Source organism: Macrobrachium nipponense, chromosome 30 (genome assembly GCF_015104395.2).
Source record: "Macrobrachium nipponense isolate FS-2020 chromosome 30, ASM1510439v2, whole genome shotgun sequence".
NCBI lineage: Eukaryota > Metazoa > Arthropoda > Malacostraca > Decapoda > Palaemonidae > Macrobrachium > Macrobrachium nipponense.
Genome location: NC_087218.1, coordinates 1,588,346 through 1,608,550, shown reverse-complemented (window position 1 = coordinate 1,608,550; position 20,205 = coordinate 1,588,346). Strand labels below are relative to the sequence as shown.

At 38.4% G+C, this 20,205-nt stretch overlaps 1 protein-coding gene across 7 annotated transcripts in view; it reads right to left on the bottom strand.

The window, feature by feature from the left end:
* The window catches only part of LOC135202221 (uncharacterized), a 168,186-nt gene that overhangs the window by 146,956 nt on the left and 1,025 nt on the right, over positions 1 to 20,205 (bottom strand). For all 7 annotated transcript variants that reach the window (XR_010311686.1, XR_010311685.1, XM_064231485.1 and 4 more), the window contains exons 1-3: positions 19,261 to 20,205; positions 17,878 to 17,950; positions 453 to 551 (exon numbers count right to left, since the gene is read on the bottom strand). The exon at positions 19,261 to 20,205 is cut by the window's right edge. Coding sequence is in view for 5 of the 7 variants with exons in the window: in XM_064231485.1 (XP_064087555.1) it covers positions 453 to 551; positions 17,878 to 17,950; positions 19,261 to 20,205 (1,117 nt within the window). In the remaining 2 variants the exon portion in view is untranslated. The remainder of the gene's footprint in view (positions 1 to 452; positions 552 to 17,877; positions 17,951 to 19,260) is intronic.

Sequence of the window (20,205 nt, the reverse complement as noted above, 5' to 3'; positions counted from 1 at the left end):
TGGTAGGAATTACACTTTTCATTATCAACAATTACTTTAAGAGGAAGATGATAGTTAAATGTCTATATTCCTATAAAACCTGCCTGGAACATACCACAGTTGAATAAGAAGCAAAAGAGTGAAACCCATTAGCTTTTAAGATAAGATAAGGAGAGAGAGAGAGAGAGAGAGAGAGAGAGAGAGAGAGAGAGAGAGAGAATGGTTGCAATATCTCAGCCTGAGTTAATGGCAATTATTATTCGTACATTCAAGTTGACCAACATTGATTCACGGGGATCTACTTTGTGCGGCGCATCAGTATTTTTAGGAACTCGAAAACTTAAGCGTAAAAAAAGTTAGTCAATCTACAGTCGATTGGATATAGCACGATATAGCACTGAATTGTGTTATTTCAACTTCTTACGCGGGATTAAGAAAGTATTAGTCCTAAGTTCAGAACAAAGAGAACTTACCTCGTAGTAGAAGGGGAACCAGAAACTGAGGAAGAGGTCTGTAACTGTCTCGAAGCATGTAAAGAAGGCGAATACAATCCAGTACATCATCCATTTTACCTGGCAGGGAAAAGAAAAATGTGACAATAGTAACACAGATAAACTTTAATATTTCCATAACAAAACTGATACGCTTGTGGCGAGCTCATGAAAAGGATGAAGACCAGCCAATAATTGGAGCAATCAACGCTTATACAACTTTCTGGAACATGATTCACATTGCAAAATTTCTGTTTAGTCATGAGAAAAGTCATTAAAAAGGCGATGAAATGTACCAACTTTCAGTGAAACAACCCCAACAAAATAGGCTGGTGTGTGTGTGTGTTCATCTGGATATTTTCTAACTCCAATGTCTAGGTGTTATTATATCTTTTTATTAGTCCTTGAACAAGAAAAGTGTTCTATTTCTATTGGTTACATGAAGCAGCCCTGTCACGGTTTGTGGTAGTATTCTGATCGGATAATGTAATCCTGTGATTTCTCTGAAGGATTTTTTTTCTCCTTTTCTTGATACTCTCCATACTTAACTGCTTTTAAATGAATCTTTTATTATATATATATATATATATATATATATATATATATATATATATATATATATATATATATATATATCTTTTGAAAATGGTAAGTGTATCTACCCTAGTCCTAAGCACAGTATCTCTCTCATTCAATCATTATCCTAAAACCATCGTGGCAAAATAATTTTATACACTTTCAAGGATACAGTTCCTTAACAGATACCATCTCAACTTTTTTTCACTAGCATTTTACAAAGTTTAACAGATATTCATAGTGTGCAGAAGAAATTTTAAAAATCACATGGAATATTTTGGCAACTCAGCAGAAGTTGTTGTCCCTCACGTTGTGTGCCCTCATTCATTGAGCATTTCTACTACATATCGACAAAACCACAGCCTCTCATATTCCAAAAATAATTTCTACTGACTGCCCTGCAAGACGAATGATGGTGTTCAATTTAAGTTACCAATCGAAGAAATGATGTCTCAATAACAAAGGTTATCTATCTGTACCGGAAAATTGAATTAATCCTACAATGACTAAACCAAAGTGCTGACAAACCATAAAAAATCTACACCAACCACAAGATTATACCAATACCTCCCTATTACCGTGCCGTTAACTTAAGCCTTTATTCACAATATTTGGATTATATCACTCAACAGTTTACATCAATAAAACTAATGCCTATAAACATACAAATATCTTGCCTCTCAGAATGTAAACACTGATTAGTAAAAAAAAAAAAGGCTATTAAAACAGCAGCCAAGAATTGGGAAGGGAGACACGATAGCATTATCGCTCACACATGTTGGCTTAGCCTTATTCTCAGGAATAATAATAATAATAATAATAATAATAATAATAATAATAATAATAATAATATCTACATGACATAATTCGGAATTTTATAGTTAAGATTTTTAATAGAGCATCTATTTTTAAAGCAATATTAATTTAGGGAACAAAGCATTGCACTAAATGTGTGTGTGTAAGCACGCTTGACTGTACATAACTGTACAAGCTTCCTTGCACCTTAAAATATTAAAGACTTACACAATGAACTTCAATAAGACATACATCACGATCTTTCGATTATTATTATTATTTTTTTTGTATTCGAATACGAAACTGCAGAGAAATCTACACCAGGCGACATGTATAAAGTTCCAGGTATACTAGATGAAGTGGCGAGAGTGCATAAAATACGGAGATCACGGATGGAGACGATCGTAGGAGTCGAAGGGGAACGAACGAGAAAGTGCTGGCTGGATGGTGTTGCAAAAGGTTTTGGAATGAAACAGCACTATATATCTAGGAAGCGCTAGATCGCTTGCGAAAGCGAAGCGCGGAGTATACGTATAAATGCAGGCAGAAGGGGGAATCGGCGCGATGCTAATCCTTCCGCGCAGGTAAAAGCAGCGGCTAACGTCAGGAAGGTTTCTTGTGTCCACTTGGATTCAGCGGTTGAAGGATGAATGTCGAAGTGGTCGTTTTTTTCTTCTTCTTCTTCTTCTTAAAAGCCACATCTTGCCCAGCAAACCAGCTTCAGAAATATTCTTCTAATAGACCCTAGCATTTTTTTTCACCAGTGTCTCCCTCCATCTCAAAATAGTTCAGAACTAAGGTTAAAACATGTCAATGCAGAGGAACTAATAAATTCCCTTCTACGCAACCTAACCGACAAAGAGTGTGCCCAGATAGACGCTGCTTATCTTTGGGCTTTATAACTTATTAACTACACAATAATAAAGCGCTGGAAAGAAACTGGACTACAATTACTGTAAAGCGTAGTATCATTAATCTCTTGACCAATGCTAGTGCTCTTTTAAAATTGAAAAAAAGAAAAAGGAAAAAGTTATGTTTACTGAGTATGTACAAGTATAGAAAATACAACCATAACAGCTTAAACCAAAGACAAAATCTCACCTAACCCTTCTCAGCTCCATAAAATACAACCCAAACACCCACTAATCTCTTGACCAACGCTAGTACTCTTTTAAAATTGAAACAAAAGAACAAGAGAAAGTCATGTATACCGAGTACGTATGGTAGAAAATGCACCCCTGTAAGTTTTAAACCAAAGCCAAAAACCTCACCTAACCCTTCTAAACTCCACAGAATTCAACACCGCTAAGAAAGTCTTCCCATGAATAACAAATAAAATGGCGATTCAGTAGCCGTACTATGTAGGGCTTGATCAACTTATCAATGCACGCCCATCTACATAAACTGTCTGACCAAGTTGGTTACTTTTCCAACAGTCATTGTTCCTGGTACAGAAAGAAATGAAGTTTATGTGACTCTCTTATTTCGTTGTATTAACTACAATACTAATCCAAAAAGCAGATCAGCCAATCTCTGAAATCCTATGCATTAGGGGACCAGAGGGTGTTGAAGCACCACGGCTGACAAAGATGTTCAATCTGGCTCGGAAAATCACTTCAACTTTCTACACTTATTCATTTTGGTTTATTTTCCGACGTGCGATGACAATTCAAAAATACTGATTCGCACAGTAGGGCAAGTCCCTGAAAAAAAATGGTCGCCTGATCGCATGAAACGTACAGTGAATTAGTAAACCGTACAAAAAGACGGCCTTGTATTTCCGTCACCTCATCAGTTACAGGGAGACCTGGCAAGAGCCAAGTTTAGAGGCGGTGTTTGTATTGCTGATACTGCAAGAGCGCCCACCTATCTTTGGAAGCAACTCAATATAAAAGAGCCTTCCAGGCATTCATAGCGATGTTAACTCAACCGTTGTACGTTATTTCATCATCAACTACGAATGGAATAAAAATGTCCCTACAGTATGCTAACTTCACAGATGGCTGAAAAACGAATATACTCTGAATTGGATGTTAACTAGAAGGGAGATGATGAAGTCTTGCATTGATTGCGGATTTTTGCAAATTCGATGGCGGCTTTCTTTCCAAATATTGCCTACATCTCTTTAAAATGTCTGAAGAAGTAACTAAACATCACACACTGGTTGGCCAATAAATCTATTTTCAGGAAAGATGGACCCAATGTTGCTTAGCCAAGAGAAAGCCGATACAAATATAACAGTGTACGCATTCGTCCGTATCTTAGTAAGCAACCCTATCGGCCCTCAATTGGTCCACTAAGTGATAATTTAATTTAAAACTAAAATTTTCTTTTTCTTAAAACATAATGCTCTTCAGAGACATGGCTTGGTTGGATAGCCGTCTCGTAAACCACGCTCTGAACATCAAGTGTTCCATTATTTCCAAAACCTAGGGGCAACATTCTGAATAATCAGGAGTTTTGACCTCAAAAAACAGACTTGCTTTCAAAATTGTTTGTTACTTCCGGCCTCTATTCACTCTATACTTATCTAAGCTATGCTTTGCTTCTGTGTCTGGTTACGCTTAAAGTCCGTATTACGGTATATGAATCGAAGATGGTGCCATTATTCTAGCTTCTAATCGTTATTGCCACGTAGGTTCAAGCACAGTTTTTCGAAACTATATTCTTGATTTAATATTTTCAAAACTATAATTCTTGATATATTCGCAAAATTACAATCTCTAATTGATATTTTCAAAACTATATTCTTGATTTAATATTTGCACAACTATATCCGTGATTTGATATTTGCAAAACTATAGCCTTGATTTGATATTTGAAAAACTATATTCTTGATTTGATATTTGCAAAACTATAGTCTTGATTTGATATTTGAAAAACTTTATTCTTGATTTGATATTTACAAAACTATAGTCTTGATTTGATATTTGAAAAACTATAGTTTTGATTTGATATTTGCAAAACTAAAGTCTTGATTTGATATTTTCAATACGATATTCTTGATTAGAGATTTGCAAAACTATATTCTTGATTTTAAATTTTCACAACTATATTCTTGGTTTAATAGGAAGCCAGAGAAACCCAAAAGGACGCGGGACTCCGCCTCTAGGGAATTTTTGTGTACCTTTGGTCATTTACTTCCTCTCTGCACAGTTATGCACCTTAAGCATGAAAACACAATTTATAAGAACTAGAATATGAGACTTAGGCCTGATGCCAAGCGCTGGAAGGAAAAGCTAGAGCAAAGGAGGTTTGAAAGGTGTGACAGGAGGAAAACCTCAAAGCAGTTGCACTATGAAACAATGGTTAGAAGAGGGTGGAAAGTAAGATGGAAGAAAGAGGATATGAACGGAGGTACGGTAAAGGGAATGAAAGGGGTTGCACGGATGCCACTAACCCCCCTACGGAAAGCATACTTGATCATCTTTTCATGAGAGCTACGTTCCTTCGATAGAAATGTCCTGTTTTCATAACATCTGGTGTCAGTCGTCGAATGAAAGCAATCACGTATACGGGCTTCTATACTGTTGTATTTTCAAGCACAGGAAAGCAATTTTCATGCAGATGGCAGTATAAAAAATGACCAAAGCTTATTTGTCGAGGTTTAGCAACAACAACAAGAGACAGACTCCGACAGCTTAAGCCAGGGAGACTCGCGAACAAAGCACACGATCTTGTCATGAGCTGAGAAAGGTACAGTCATCAGTTCTCGTTCCCTACCTTATTTAACACTTTTTTTTTTTTTTTTTTTTTTTTTTTTTTTTTTTTGGGGGGGGGGGGGGGGGGGGGGGGGTGGGGGGGGGGGGGGGGGGTTGTTCTATTCATATAAACGAAATGCCGATCAGAAACCATACTTTACACACCAGTAGGGATTCAAGAAAGCGCTGGAAGCAAACAAAGAAACATTTCAAGAAGGGCTTTATAAGCAAACATTTCTTACTAGTCTCAGTCTCGCCGTTACGATCAATACGAGAGAGAGAGAGAGAGAGAGAGAGAGAGAGAGAGAGAGAGAGAGAGAGAGAGAGAATCAGTGTCCTTCTGTGCTTCAAGTCGACAAAGCTGTAAAAATAGAATCCACTAATCTCTTCCTCCCTACGTCGCAAGTTCTTGGTTAAATGCGAGAATTTAAAATAAAGGGAGACACCACTTAAGTCATATAGCGTCCGCCAAGAAATTGAATTGAGTTCACTGGTGAAAACCTTTCAATCATACATACATACATTAAATTATGATACATACATATTTATATGTATATGTGTGTGTATATATATATATAGATATATATATATATATATATATATATGAAATTGATCGTGCGGTGACCAAATAAATTTCAAGAACTGAAAAACCCTCAGCTGCCAAAAAAGCACTTTTCATTCAAGAGCAGAACGAGTGATGTTAGACTCGTGTGTTGTATTCGAAACCGTTCCTTATTCAACAGCAGCTCCACTCAAGGACTAACTGCGAGGTAAGCCATTTATTCCGAGTTACCAGCAACTGCGGACTGTAAACTTCTTTAAGTCTACATATTCAACATATCTAATAAACATACGACTTTCAAAAAATATCCAGAAATAAATAAGATAAAAAAAAAAAGTTAAGCTTTGACTCAACGGTGACATGCAGTGCTCACGTTCTCCCTTTCACTTCGCATGCTGTATATAGATAGACCTTCGAACTACAAACAGTAGCCTATGCGTCAGGACGGATCTGAACGGTTTGGTGTTGTTTCCACCTCGAGATTATACTTACAGTTTGTAGCTGCTGGACCACAGAACTTCCCGTTATATGGTGCTCAAGAACAGCACAGTAAGCGCCGTCATGAATCGATAATTTCGTCATGGTCTCTCTCTCTCTCTCTCTCTCTCTCTCTCTCTCTCTCAACAATCAATTTGATGAATTACAAATTAGGAAAAATAAATCCAACTTCAAAATCAGTGGCACAAACGAATCCTCTCTCTCTCTCTCTCCTCTCTCTCTCTCTCTCTCTCTCTCTCTCTCACACACACACAAAGAAATGTTAATTGCAGCGGTAGACAGATATTGAACAAAGACACGACAAAACTGTTATCACGTTCTGGTCAAAGTCGAAACAACAAAATTACTGTTAAACAAGACAAATATTGTACGTCAATTTGTTACATTTAATTCCTTCGATGAATTATATACGAAAGATAATAAACTCTGGAAATAGTGCCCATATTACTAACACCACAAAAAAAAAAAAAAAAAAAACAAAAAAAAAAAAAAAAAAAAAAAAAAAAAAACACGCAATAGCTCAGGACAAGTGTCATACGTCAAAGTTTAGTGACTAACAAACACACACACACACACAGAGAGAGAGAGAGAGAGAGAGAGAGAGAGAGAGAGAGAGAGAGAGAGAGAGAGGTTCAAGCAGTACAGCTTATGTAAAAAGACAACACTAATTCGAGAACGCATGAGGCAACCAACTGCCAGTAACTGGCAGTAAGAAGCTGGCTAATCCTATTTAAAGTAAATACACAAAATGTAAAAGTGGTGGGAACAAGCCAACGATACCACTAATACAGCCATCAAAGCTCACGATGCAACACTTGCTACGTGATTGTATAGTCAGTAAAAACGCGCGCGCAAGCCCACAGGGGCTATTGGCCTGAAATTCAAGCTTCCAAAGAATATGGTGTTCATTAATTAGAAAGAAGTAACAGAACGTAAGGGGAAATACAGAAAGACGAGATCAGTTATTAGAAAGAGATAAATTAGCAAATAAATAAATGAATAAATTATTAAAATACAAGGAGAATTGTATTACGATATTAATACATTCACCTTCCTTTGAACTTCTTAGGTTCCAATATTTTTGCTACATAACAACTCGTGAAAAACTGACAGACAAGAAACCACCCGTCGATGGTCCAAGTCTTAACTGCTATAGCAGTTTCACCTAAGATAGATTTTTGGGTGAGCCCTATCCCTGCGAGAAGTTTGTTTGGCGGCCGCTGATTGGCTGGGAACTGCCTACCTCGCGGTACCAGCCAATTAACGGCCGCTAAACAAATGTCTTGTAAGCACAGGGCTCATCCAAGAATCTACCTTAAGTGAACCAGTTATATTATTAGGAGACAGAAACCTACCTACCGCCACGAACCAGTCTACTTAAAAGCGATAAATCTTGGGCAGAAGCAGGCGTCCACACCGGAGAACAGTATTCTATCTAGTAAAGAAAGGACAAATGATCTAAAGCAGGTTACACTGATATTATCGCTACTGTAAACATATGGGGCTTTTCGCGCAATACCAAACTTTCGCGCAGTAATTGCTGAAACTTTTATTAGATGTTTCTCAAAAGTAACATGTGAGTCAAAAGTTACACCTAGAATAGTTGAAGCTTCAGATTCACTCAGCAGAGTTCCAGCCACCTGAAGGGGAGGATGGGGTGGGAAATCTGTACGAGATCTGCTAACCATTAGTGTTTTCGTTTTGCTGGCCTCCTACCCCACCGATCACACCATTTACTGATCCGGTCCATGTCCTGATTGAGGCTGAGACTTCATTCCTCTTAAGAGATTTTACTGCACCCCTAAGTGTTGCATCATAGGCATCTTGTTTTTCTGGCCAACAACTTTTATCGCTCATATACACTAAAAATAACAGTGGAACTCCAGACACAATAGGTCTTGGTTTGCTAAAGATCCCATCAACAGAAACTCTCTGCTTACCTAGTTGTAAGGCAATACTGAACTAATCCTAAAGCATAGCCACCCACTCCAAGATCCCTAAGTTTATAAATAAGTACCCTGTAACTGACAAAATCGAAAGCAGCACTAAAATCTAATTACTTCGCACTCAAAACCCTTATCAAGATTCCCTTAAGCATGGCATGTCATGTGTAAAAAAGGAAATCAACAAAACAATAAACAATAAAAATACAATACAAAAACAACAGTATTGACATTATTTACAAAAAACCGTTGAAAGTATAAGTAAACCTATTCATAATAGTCATTGAAAAAAGCGCCGAAGGCAACTGGTCGCCAAGGCGTTTGTTCAAACGGTACTATTTCCGTTTTAAAAGCCTTGTCGTATCTTTGGCTTGGTTCCGCACGCAACTACGTTCACGAAAACTGGTATTTCTCACCCTACAAACCAATAATAATAATAATAATAATAATAATAATAATAATAATAATAATAATAATAATAATGAATCGAGGTACAGGTATGCATTCTCAAATGTTTTTCCCGGTCGAAAGACGCAAAAAGCATCACGCGAAGGGAATTCTTGCACAAAACATCTGAAGTGGAACGCTCCAATAAGAAGACTGTGGGCTAAAGAAACACAAATGTTACGCCCTAGATACCACCGACATACAATGAGCAACGTCCCCATAACCAAGCATAACAAAGACGGGATATAATGGATTGGTAGCTGGCCGCCAGCAATTTGGAGTTCCCAGCTTAGAAAAACAAGAAAAAATGAAAGGTGATGTTTTCCAATAAACCACCCATACATGGATAGAAGAAGAAGAAGAGTTCCAGATAAATTAAACAACCACACTTCGAATACTACATACTAAGTAAGTGAACATGTCTGATAAAGGAATAAGGAATGTTACAATAATTGATTAGAAGATTCCTGAGCGCTTGCCACAGCAGATTCAAGTGCTGAAAGAGAAAGTACATTACATGAATATTCAGTACGTTTTGCTATAAGGGCAAATCTATAATCACGTACCCATTAGAACTCATAGATACGTCGGCAAAACGAATGGCAAGAACATCTGTTCAGTCTTGGAGATTTACAAGGCGTGCAGCTAGCATCTATTTCCCCGCACGGATCTTGCCAAGTAGATTGTGAACCCAAGGAAATTTTACCCGGATAATATATATATATATATATATATATATATATATATATATATATATATATATATATATATATATATATATATACCATCCATCTTTCCGGCGTGTTTAGTACAACCCCGATGGGGATGACCATGAAAACATAAACAAAAAGACTGTGAATATCGAGTTGAGTTGAATATATAATTTGGGCCAAAGTTCAAGCACTGGGACCTATGAGGTTATTCAGCGCTGAAATGGAAATTGACGGTATAAAAGGTTTGAAAGGTGTAACAGGAGGAAAACCTCAAAGCAGTTGCACTATGAATCAAGTGTTACGAGAGGGTGGAAAGTTAAGATGAAGAAAGAAAATATGAAAGGAGGTACAGTAAAAGGAACGAAAGTGATTGCAGCCAAGAAATATTCCTTAATAACGAACCCGAAAATCCTTGGGGATCAATACCTACTTAAGATCCTACACATTTCATCTATATAAGTTATTACAGACAAACGTTTTATACCTAACGTTATTAACTAACATAAGAGATAAGGTTCATTACAACGTTACCTCAGCGGGCTTACAGATTTACAAGACATTCCACACAATTTACCGTTCTTCGTTTTCTACCTACCGCTTGTTTTCATTACAAATAACTAGGACAACTCGGGGCAGTCCAATATAAAAGCTTGATTAATTAATTAATTTATATATTTTAGGGATAGATGCCAAGCACTGGGGGCACTGAAAACAAACATCAATTTGGCTAAAATTCATTAAAACTATAAATTAAGATATATAAAAATGTACCCGCAAAAACAAATAAATAAAAATAAGAGCTTCATATTCTGGCACCGTCAACAGAAGTTTTCTCAACAGTGCAGTTGTATCAAAAGAGCGCCCGCGCGCACGCAAATGCATACAACAAAACCACACACTGTATAAGCAACAATCATGACACGATATTCCTCTCCCTTCTTCATTCTTACAAAATTTAACTTTACTTTCACCATCACAAGGCAACCAGTTCACAAACTTCAGCTGCCGTGTAAACATGAATGGCCAAGAAGTCAGTAGAGTAACACAGAAATGATCTAAATAACATATGAAAGGGAGAGGGGGTGTGTGTGTTGTGTGGGGGGAGAGAAATGAGAGAGAGATAGAGAGAGAGAGAGAGAGAGAGGAGAGAGAGAAAACCAAGCGAATGAAGTTTTCTAAAACCAATTATTTTGTGCGAGTATATGATACAAATAGTAGAATCCCCAAGTAAATGCTACAAACATATATCGAGTCACATTCTTGCTACTCGAACATACCTAGTGTAAACACCCACAACCTATGTTACCAAATGAGAGAGAGAGAGAGAGAGAGAGAGAGAGAGAGAGAGAGAGAGAGAGAGAGATTTTGCAATAATGTTATCATGAAACCACATATTTTCGTACATACTCAAAATTAAACCTTAATGCTAAAAAAAAAAAAAAAAAAAAAAAAAAAAAAAAACGCAGCTTTCTCCACCTCCCTTGCAGTCAGTCCTCCATGACGAAGGAGCAGCAGGCTTGCTTAGCTTAACCACAGACTCCCACTTTGGTTGTGGTTTCGTTCTCCGCTTTCAACTTCCGTCTCTCATTGACACAAACAATTTTCTTCATTAACATATCTCAATGTTATGACATAAAACACCGCAAAGACGCTAAGCTACAAAAAATGAATCTCCTGATTGATAGAGCAATATCTAATAGATGACTGACGTCACCGCGGTTTAAAATACCAACGAACAGCAGCAGCAGCAGCACTTAAGAGGCAAGACGTAACTTAGATGGGAGTGGTGTGCTACCACAAATGCAATGATCAATTCCGTGTGGATGTTCCTCGCTTATTTTCATAACCTTTTCTTTGAGTTTATTACATACATACACACATACATATATTATATGACTGGTAGAAATGTTCTGTTACAACAGAATTCCATCTAATAAAAGGAGCCCATAAAAACGCCAAAATGTAGTAAGTACTGTATTTCAGAGACTGCTACCAAACTTTCACCAGACCTTGCATCTTATTTTCTTCATCACCAGTTAACACTATATCATCTGTAAGCATTCCATTCACCATCACTTTTATTTTAAAAATATATGTACAGTGTGTGTGTGTGTGTGTGTGTGTGTGTGTGTGTGTGTGTGTGTGTGGTGTGTGCGAGTGCGTGTGTATAACTAAATTTTTAAAATGATAAAAGTGCCGGCGAATGGAATGTTCACAGATGATACAGATCTAACTAGTGATGAAGAAATATAATATATATATATATATATATATATATATATATATATATATATAATATATATATATATATATATATATATATATATATATATAATTTCTTCATCACCAGTTAACACTGTATCATCTGTAAACATTCCATTCGCCGGCACTTTTATAATTTTTAAAATTTTATTTACACACGCGCGAACACACACACAATGTACAAAATTTTAAAAAATAATAAAAATGATGGTGAATGGAATGATTACAGAATGATACAGTGTTAACTGGTGATGAAGAAAATAAGATGCAAGGTCTGGTGAAAGTTTGCTGCCCTTTGTCAGAAGCGAAGATGAAATTTAATGTTAGTAAAAGCTCGGTTTTCCGAGGGTAAGAATAGAGGACGAAGCATCGAACGCTCGTATGAACGGAGGGAGAAGGGAATAATGTCCAAACTCATGGGAGTTGCGGGAGTAAATGTCAAAGAAGAGGGAATATAAGCAAGGGAGATCAAGGCAGGATAAGTGAAGCAAAGCGTAAACCAAGGAAGGCTGTGGGATCTCTGCAAATTTTATATAAAGCAAAAGAAGACTCTATGGAAAATAACGCTGAGATCTATGAAAGGACTGCAAAACCTGCTTATGGAAGCGAAGTATGATGCTAAATTCAAATGATGGGGAATAAAAAGTAAAGTATCTTGAGATGACTTGCTTGGACATATGGTTGATGGGAACTTAAAACAAAGACAAAGAGGGAGCAAAAATACTAACACATGAGGCTAGATGGATTAAATGGTTTGGACATGTGGAGAGAAAGGTGAATGGTAAAGCTGGTGAAGTGTGTGTAATCAGGAAATTTTGGCAGAAGGCGGCGAGGGAAATCAAGCAAGCTAGATGTTGAATTAAACAGAAGGAACTTTATAACCGGGGTGGGTTAGAGCACTTGCAAGAGAAGGGGGGTGGAGTCTGTGTAGGAAAAAGGGATGATGAAGGGTTTCGACAATAATATGTACCTGTGCAGCTACAAAAATGGTTAAATAGTGTATACATAATGGCACAACGAAATACATCCATTTTCCAGAGATACAACACATCCCATCATGGGAACTTCTTCACATAAAGGTATGTGGCACACGGAATAAACTGCCACCAGAAGTCGTAAACAGCAACAGTGTGGAAGAGTTTAAAAGAAAACTAGATAAAATCATTAGGACACTGGGAATGAACAGTAAAACCTGCTCCTAGAGATAAGTGGGCACAAGATGTCTCCTCGGATGGACTAACAAGTCTTTGAGACATCCTAATCCTTGTAACTCCTTGTAACTGCATTCCTAATCCTTGTAACTCCACTAAGGAAAATTGTTATCGAACCATGCGTCGCAAAGTAGTAATCTGCGGAACTGTTGGCAATAACAAGGCAAAAATATGCAAATCGTAATTATGCGGAGAAATAAAACGTAAATTGCTTGAAAACGTCATTCCAATCGTATAACGACACAAAACAGAAATGAAGAGAAGAGCAAACAGCATAACACAGCCTCTCTCTCTCTCTCTCAAGCAGAAACAAAAGTGGGCGCTGGAGCTGAAACAGGAAGAGGAGCCACAGAATGCAACACTTCTGCCCTGATGTCTGGTGAAGCCGAATTCGCCAAATTCCTCTGACGATATCAGCTATGTTTGGCTACAACTACAAGACTCATCTCGTCACTCTTGCAACAATGTGCGAAGCGACCAGTTTTCCCGATGCTGCTTCGAGCCAACGAAAAGAAATGGATTGAAATGGATTTGGATTGAGTTATAAAAGATTCTGGCCGAAGGCCAAGCGCTGGGACCCATGAGGTCAATGGGGTCACTCAGCGCTGAACGGAAAGCGGAAAGTAAAGGTTTGAAAGGTGTAACAGGAAAAACCTTTCAATTGCACTATGAAATAATTATTAGGAGAGGGTACAAAAGTAAGAGGGAAGAAAGACAAGATGAACGGAGGTACAGGAAAATGAATGAATGGGGCTTCAGCTAGGGGCAGAAGGGATGCTTCAAAGAACCTTCTGTAATGCCTACAGTGCATCGCGTGACGTGCACTGACGACACTTCCCCTCCTACGGAAGGAAAGAAATGAATAAAGTTTCATTGGACGTTTATTGACGAAATTTGTCTTAGGAAATTAAAATAATTTCGTTTACAGAAAATGAGCGAAAAAAATGATAGCATTTACTTTCCATTATCAAAAGCTTATATCGAAACCAGGGATACTGAAATAACTGAGACGTAACCAAGGTACTTAAAAACAGAAATAGGAAAGAGGTTTATGGCTTCACCTCAAGAAACTACAGATCTTAACGAAAACAAGGGATACCAAATAACAACAAACCCTTTCACGTCCACTGCCAACCATTCTCCATTGACCTTGTCCTTGACATTCCCAAGATCGACCCTACTTGGAAGTTATCCTTCCGAAAATCGTTAAACGAAAACGATAATCAATGGCGTCTAAAGGTTGTGAAGGACCTTAATCTATCTTTTTCCCTCATCCAAGGTTAACTCTGAATCTTTTAAGGGTAGAATAAAGGGTGATCTATTTTCCACCTTGAAATCATGCTTCACATTACTGACTGGAGTGTTTGTGATGACCTTTGTGGCACGTGGATCTCTTAAGGCCTAAACTTGGTTTGTTTGTTTGTTTGTATGATGTTTTTACGTTGCATGGAACCAGTGGTTATTCAGCAACGGGACCAACGACTTTACGTGACTTCCGAACCACGTCGGGAGTGAACTTCTATCACCAGATATACACATCTCTAACCTCTCAGTGGAATGCCCGAGAATCGAACTCGCGACCACCGAGGTGGCAGGCCAAGACCACGCCACTGAGGCGCCTCTTAAGCCGGGTGGTGACCACGTTACCAATGTTCCCACACCTTGAGCCGTGCCACAACCCTCTCTACATTTGGCTTGAATTCTCTTGCTGGAGGGTGTGTGTGTGTGTGTGTGAACGAGAGATTTTATGTTCTAAAAATTGTTACATCTTTTGTTATCCGATAGTCGATGTACTTCTGTTAGTTATCTGCTGTCAGCAATGGGCCATCACAATTTTTAATTTATTTGCTATCGCATTCTTTTTCTTTCCTTGTTTTCTCTTGACAGTCTGTAATTATACGTTTTTAGAAACTTGCGCTGCAGGTACTAGGTCTTGCAGCTCGTTCCATACGAAGGTTTATTTATTCTGATTAATAATGGTTGGAGGGGCTATCTGTACATCAGAGTCCAAACCACTGGAGGTCCAACCTTAACCTTTCATTTCCTCTTGGAAATAAATATCATCCAAGAAATAAAATACATCCAAACACTATTCCAGGAAGCGAAAAGCCGTGACAGCTCGCTCAAGTGACCTGGTCAAAGAGTCAAGCCCTACAAACGCAGTTATCATAATGCCATGATCATCACCGCCGCCGCCCTTTGTGTCTGGAAAGGTCACACGATGATCTGCCTTAGGCCTCACTGGAAAACGTTCAGTTTTTGGCAGTTATCGACCTTTTTTTTTTTTTTCCTCTCTTCTCTCTCTCATCAAATGTAAATGAGGACAAAATGAAGTGTAGTTTTTGGCAATTATCGACCTTTTTTCTCTGTCATCAAATGTAAACGAGGGCAAAGAAAAAGGCTATTGAACGATATAGAAGGTTGTAAGATCGTGTATGAATCATCTATGCCATCTTTTACGACACTTTCCTTCTACAGTGTAAAAACATATTATTGTCATTATCATTACTCACACAGAACAAGAACACCAAAGCAGCCACCGACTTGAAATTCAAGTTCCCAAAGAATGCTGGTTTCAACCTCCCACGGCAGACCCCACAACGCAGCAATAACTGATCATGATAGAGAAAGCCAGAGATTTTTCATAGCCCCGAGGGAGACGCGAACCCGGGACATCTGAGTGGCATGCCATGACACTAACCACAATATCAGCTGACCAGCTAAGCTGCAATCGTGTAAATACAACACAATAACAACTTTAAAAAAAGTGTTCCGTATCCAGACTACTGTTTCCAGTATCTCCTTACTCTACTAGTAATCGATATCGGCGAGTTATATTTAGGCAGCGAACGAATCAACTGCTCACAACATTCTAACATTCTACTTCCTCGATATTAGGACCATTCCAACACATCTTCCTTTCCGTTTAGCCACCAGCACTTTCACAGTTTCTACATTTTCACCAACACTTTCGCGGTTTTTGAATTAATTATACGTACTTTCCCCTCTTCTATTAATCGTCATTCTCTTCACGTAACAATATCATCCCCCTCCCATATACACACCTATACATGAACCACATCTCTCTCCCACAATTACCATCACAGATTTCCATTTTTCTAACCTCCTTTTAATACCATTCTGTTTCGTCCTTCACTTTTATACACAAAAACCTTTCTCATTACCCAAACCAGCCAGGCACGTATTCAGCAATTATAATTGCTGAATACGTGCTTGTCTTTCTCTTTCTATGTCATCCCTCAGTCCATATACTTGCTACCCCAAATAAATAAAGAACTAAATAAAAAAGTAAATGAGTATATATATATATATATATATATATATATATATATATATATATATATATATATATATACACCAACTAAATTTATTTGCATACAGGCAATCTAATTTGCTGAATTTTTTGGTATTGGAAGCTCAATAAAAATAATAATAATAATAAATGGACAAAAAAATAACAAATACCATGAAATCATACCGCAACTGATCACGACTCTTGTGGTCACTTCTGGGAAACTAATATGTAATGCAAGATCAGTCTCTCATCAGTCTCTCAAAGCTCTTTACAAAGACGGAAATAAAATTAACAATACACCATAAACAGCTTTCTGTAAAGGTAGAAATACAAAGTCCTCCGCATGCATAACTCATTTCATCTGTTGTTCTTTTCACTCTGCTCATGCAAAATTAAATAGACAACTAAAGGTGAAACATTCAAACCGCTGGAATCATTTCTGTGGAAGTAGACATAGAGCATGAGCGTGCTTCTTGGCGGGGCTGATGACGAATATTAATTAATTATGATCACGGCAGAAAATGTTCGAAAACGCATTCTTGCGTGTACGCACACACGAAGCATACATTTTAAACAGGTCTGTATCGAAGGAGTGATATGACATAGGAGTGACCTAAATACCGTATTATAGGTGGGTTGCGTACTCGACTATCAACCTGGTAGCCCGAGTTCGCTTCTAGCGGCCGCTAGCGTAGGAATTAGAGAAATTTATTTCTGGTGATTAGAAATTCGTTTCTTGATATAATGTGGTTCGGATCCCACAATAAGAATAAGCTGTAGATCCCGCTGCTAAGTAACCAATTGGGTTACTTGCCACGCAATAAAAATCTAATCCTTCGTGTCAGCCCTAGGAGAGCTGTTAATCGCTGAGTGGTCAGTAAAACTAAGATATACTTAAATGAGTTAAATTTTACTAGAGTGACATAATAACGAAGTGAGAAAATAATCACAAATGATAAAAATGATTAATTTGTCAAGATTTCGTTCTAAAAACTGGAACCACTTTATTGTCAACAAATTTCAAATAAGGGTTTGTTGGCTGTCACTCCTTTGCCATTCATATCTGAGGTGTCATGCCTTTGCCTTTGTTATGTCACTCCTATGACACGTCACTGCTTTGAACAGCTCCCATTTGAAACTACGATGGAAATATAATCTCTCCCATAAGGTTATCAATCAATATACTAAGTCGAGACTACGAAACCCTATCACGTGGTATCTCCAAGGAGGATAATATTAATATGTGATAAAGGAAAGGAATTAGGAGAATGAGAAAGATAAATATTTTCTTAATTCGAATTATTCCCCGTAAGAAACAATGGAGGCAACAATTTCTCCCATACGGTTATTAACTCGTGAAGGGCAGCCACTGAGAATACTTACATATTCTTTGACGTTTTTCGTCTTCACAGCCTTGTACGAATAGTAGGCTGGGAACAGCGTTCCGAACACTAATCTGTTGGGATGAGAAGAATATTCATCTATTAATAATTATCATAATCTGAAACAGGCAGTAGTACAGAGAAAAGTTAATTACACTATATGAAGTCATATCCGACAAGAATCATCACCGTTAAAACTATAACTCTTGCAATGCTTCGTTCAAATCCTTGTTATAATTTATTCACGATTGGTATTGGCACAGCATCACACCAAAAGACAATCTCAAAATACGGACTACTGTTGCCATTGACAGAATGACCACAATACAAAAAGGAAAACTAATACGATTTGTTATTAGCATACAAATAAAAATATAAATATTTGGTATAAAAAAATTCTAATAGTTAAATCACACACGTCTCTAATCTGTATATCAGTACAAACACACAGTTTGTCACACAGAACTACACGTGAAGAAAGGACGTGCTGGGTGTGGGTCCTGACCGGTTTCGCCTTTCTTTCTAAACCACTGACAAAGGCCTGGAAGTAAACTCGAGAACCAGTCTGGACATACACCCTGTGTTATTTCTTCACCTGTGGTTCTGAGTGATAATGATATATATATATATATATATAATATAATATATATATATATATATATATATATATATATATATATATATATAGAGAGAGAGAGAGAGAGAGAGAGAGAGAGAGAGAGAGAGAGAGAGAGAGAGAGAGTGTGTGTGTGTGTGTGTGTATTTGTCTCTTATGTTATATTAATAACATCATGCTAACAAAAAACATAGTAAATACAGCATCTAAATACGACTTTTAGGTAACTCAGCCATCAATAGGATTATTAGTATAGCTAAAAATCCATACATAGAATTTATAGATTCCAAATAGTATAGATGAATGAAAATGCCGTTTTTGGTTCTGCATAAAACTATGCACGCTAACAAGTCTAGATCAGGGTGGTATATGAAATACTGAGAAGTTTTAAACTAAAAACACCTTTCTTACAGAGTACAGTTTTTCCCAAATGACATTTATAACTAGAAAACAAGTTTGTTACCTCAGGCAACACATTGATAAGGAATGATAAAAAAAAATTGAAAAGACAATTCGGGTAGTGCCAAACTGTCCAAATTATTTCACTGGAACTAACTTCAAAAAAGATGATGTTATGAACACAGCGAAAAACACTCGAACCACCATGCAACAACGAACAAAAGCACACAGTGGTAATTCATTAGCGTCAAAGCATTACTAAGGCAGCCCAAAATCCTTTGTGGCACATTCGTCGAAGCAGGTTATTCCCGCTGAAGGGTCAAGAGGCGTGACCGAGAGGCGCTTCTCGACGTCCTCTTCCCCTCTTACCTGAAGGCCGTGTACAGCATAATGGCAGTGTTAGGGAGGACGAGGGCAGCTACCACCACCACCACTGTGAGGTTGGTCAGGGTGACTCGAATTCTTAGTCGTGACGAGACCAGAACGTCTTCGTAGAGGTGGGCGACGGTCACCATGGAGTCGGTACGCTGGATTCCTGGCGTTACACGTTCATCCGTCTGTCGTTCTTCGTATTCGACCTGGGTGATGTCTTCCTCGCTCAGCTGGTCTAAAGGCGGAGGCGACGCTGCCATGCCAGGGGCTCGCGGATGTTCCTGAAGACGTGACAAGCGTGGGGGGCGTGACACTCCTGGGTCGGAAGTAGAATGGGCGAGACGTCTGGCGCGACCTCTCATCACTACTGTGGGCTGCACTTCTATAGAGGGCTCCGAACCTACTTCAGAAATAGAGGATTCGTCAAAGCTGCTAAAATAGTCGAAGTTCTCTTGGCCATTGGTCATGGTTTCCTGAACGACTCGGTCCGTAGGATAACCCCCGCTACCAATCGAAGGTCTATGATGCATGAGAGCGCGATCTCCCTGCAACTCTCTTATATCTTCAGTAGCATCTGACTGATAAGCCTCCGAGTCTGATTCCTCGTCAATCAGCCGTATCCTTAATTTACCGAGATTTTGAGCACCCGCTTGTGATGTAGCAGTTCGGTGAGGTGTTTGGGGTAATACACGAGGGTGTGAGAGGCCCTGCGGCGACGACGTCTCCAGGTACGACCCAGAGTGCTGGGAAAGAGGGTCCTGCTGCTTCCGGACGGGCGACATCACCCTTCCAGGTTGTGGCCCCAATACAGGGCCACCCCTAGACGTTGGGATGGTTCGCTGGGGTGACATGGGTCGGGATGGCGACATGGGACGGGATGGCGACATGGGTCGGGATGGCGACATGGGTCGGGATGGTGACATGGGTCGGGATGGCGACATG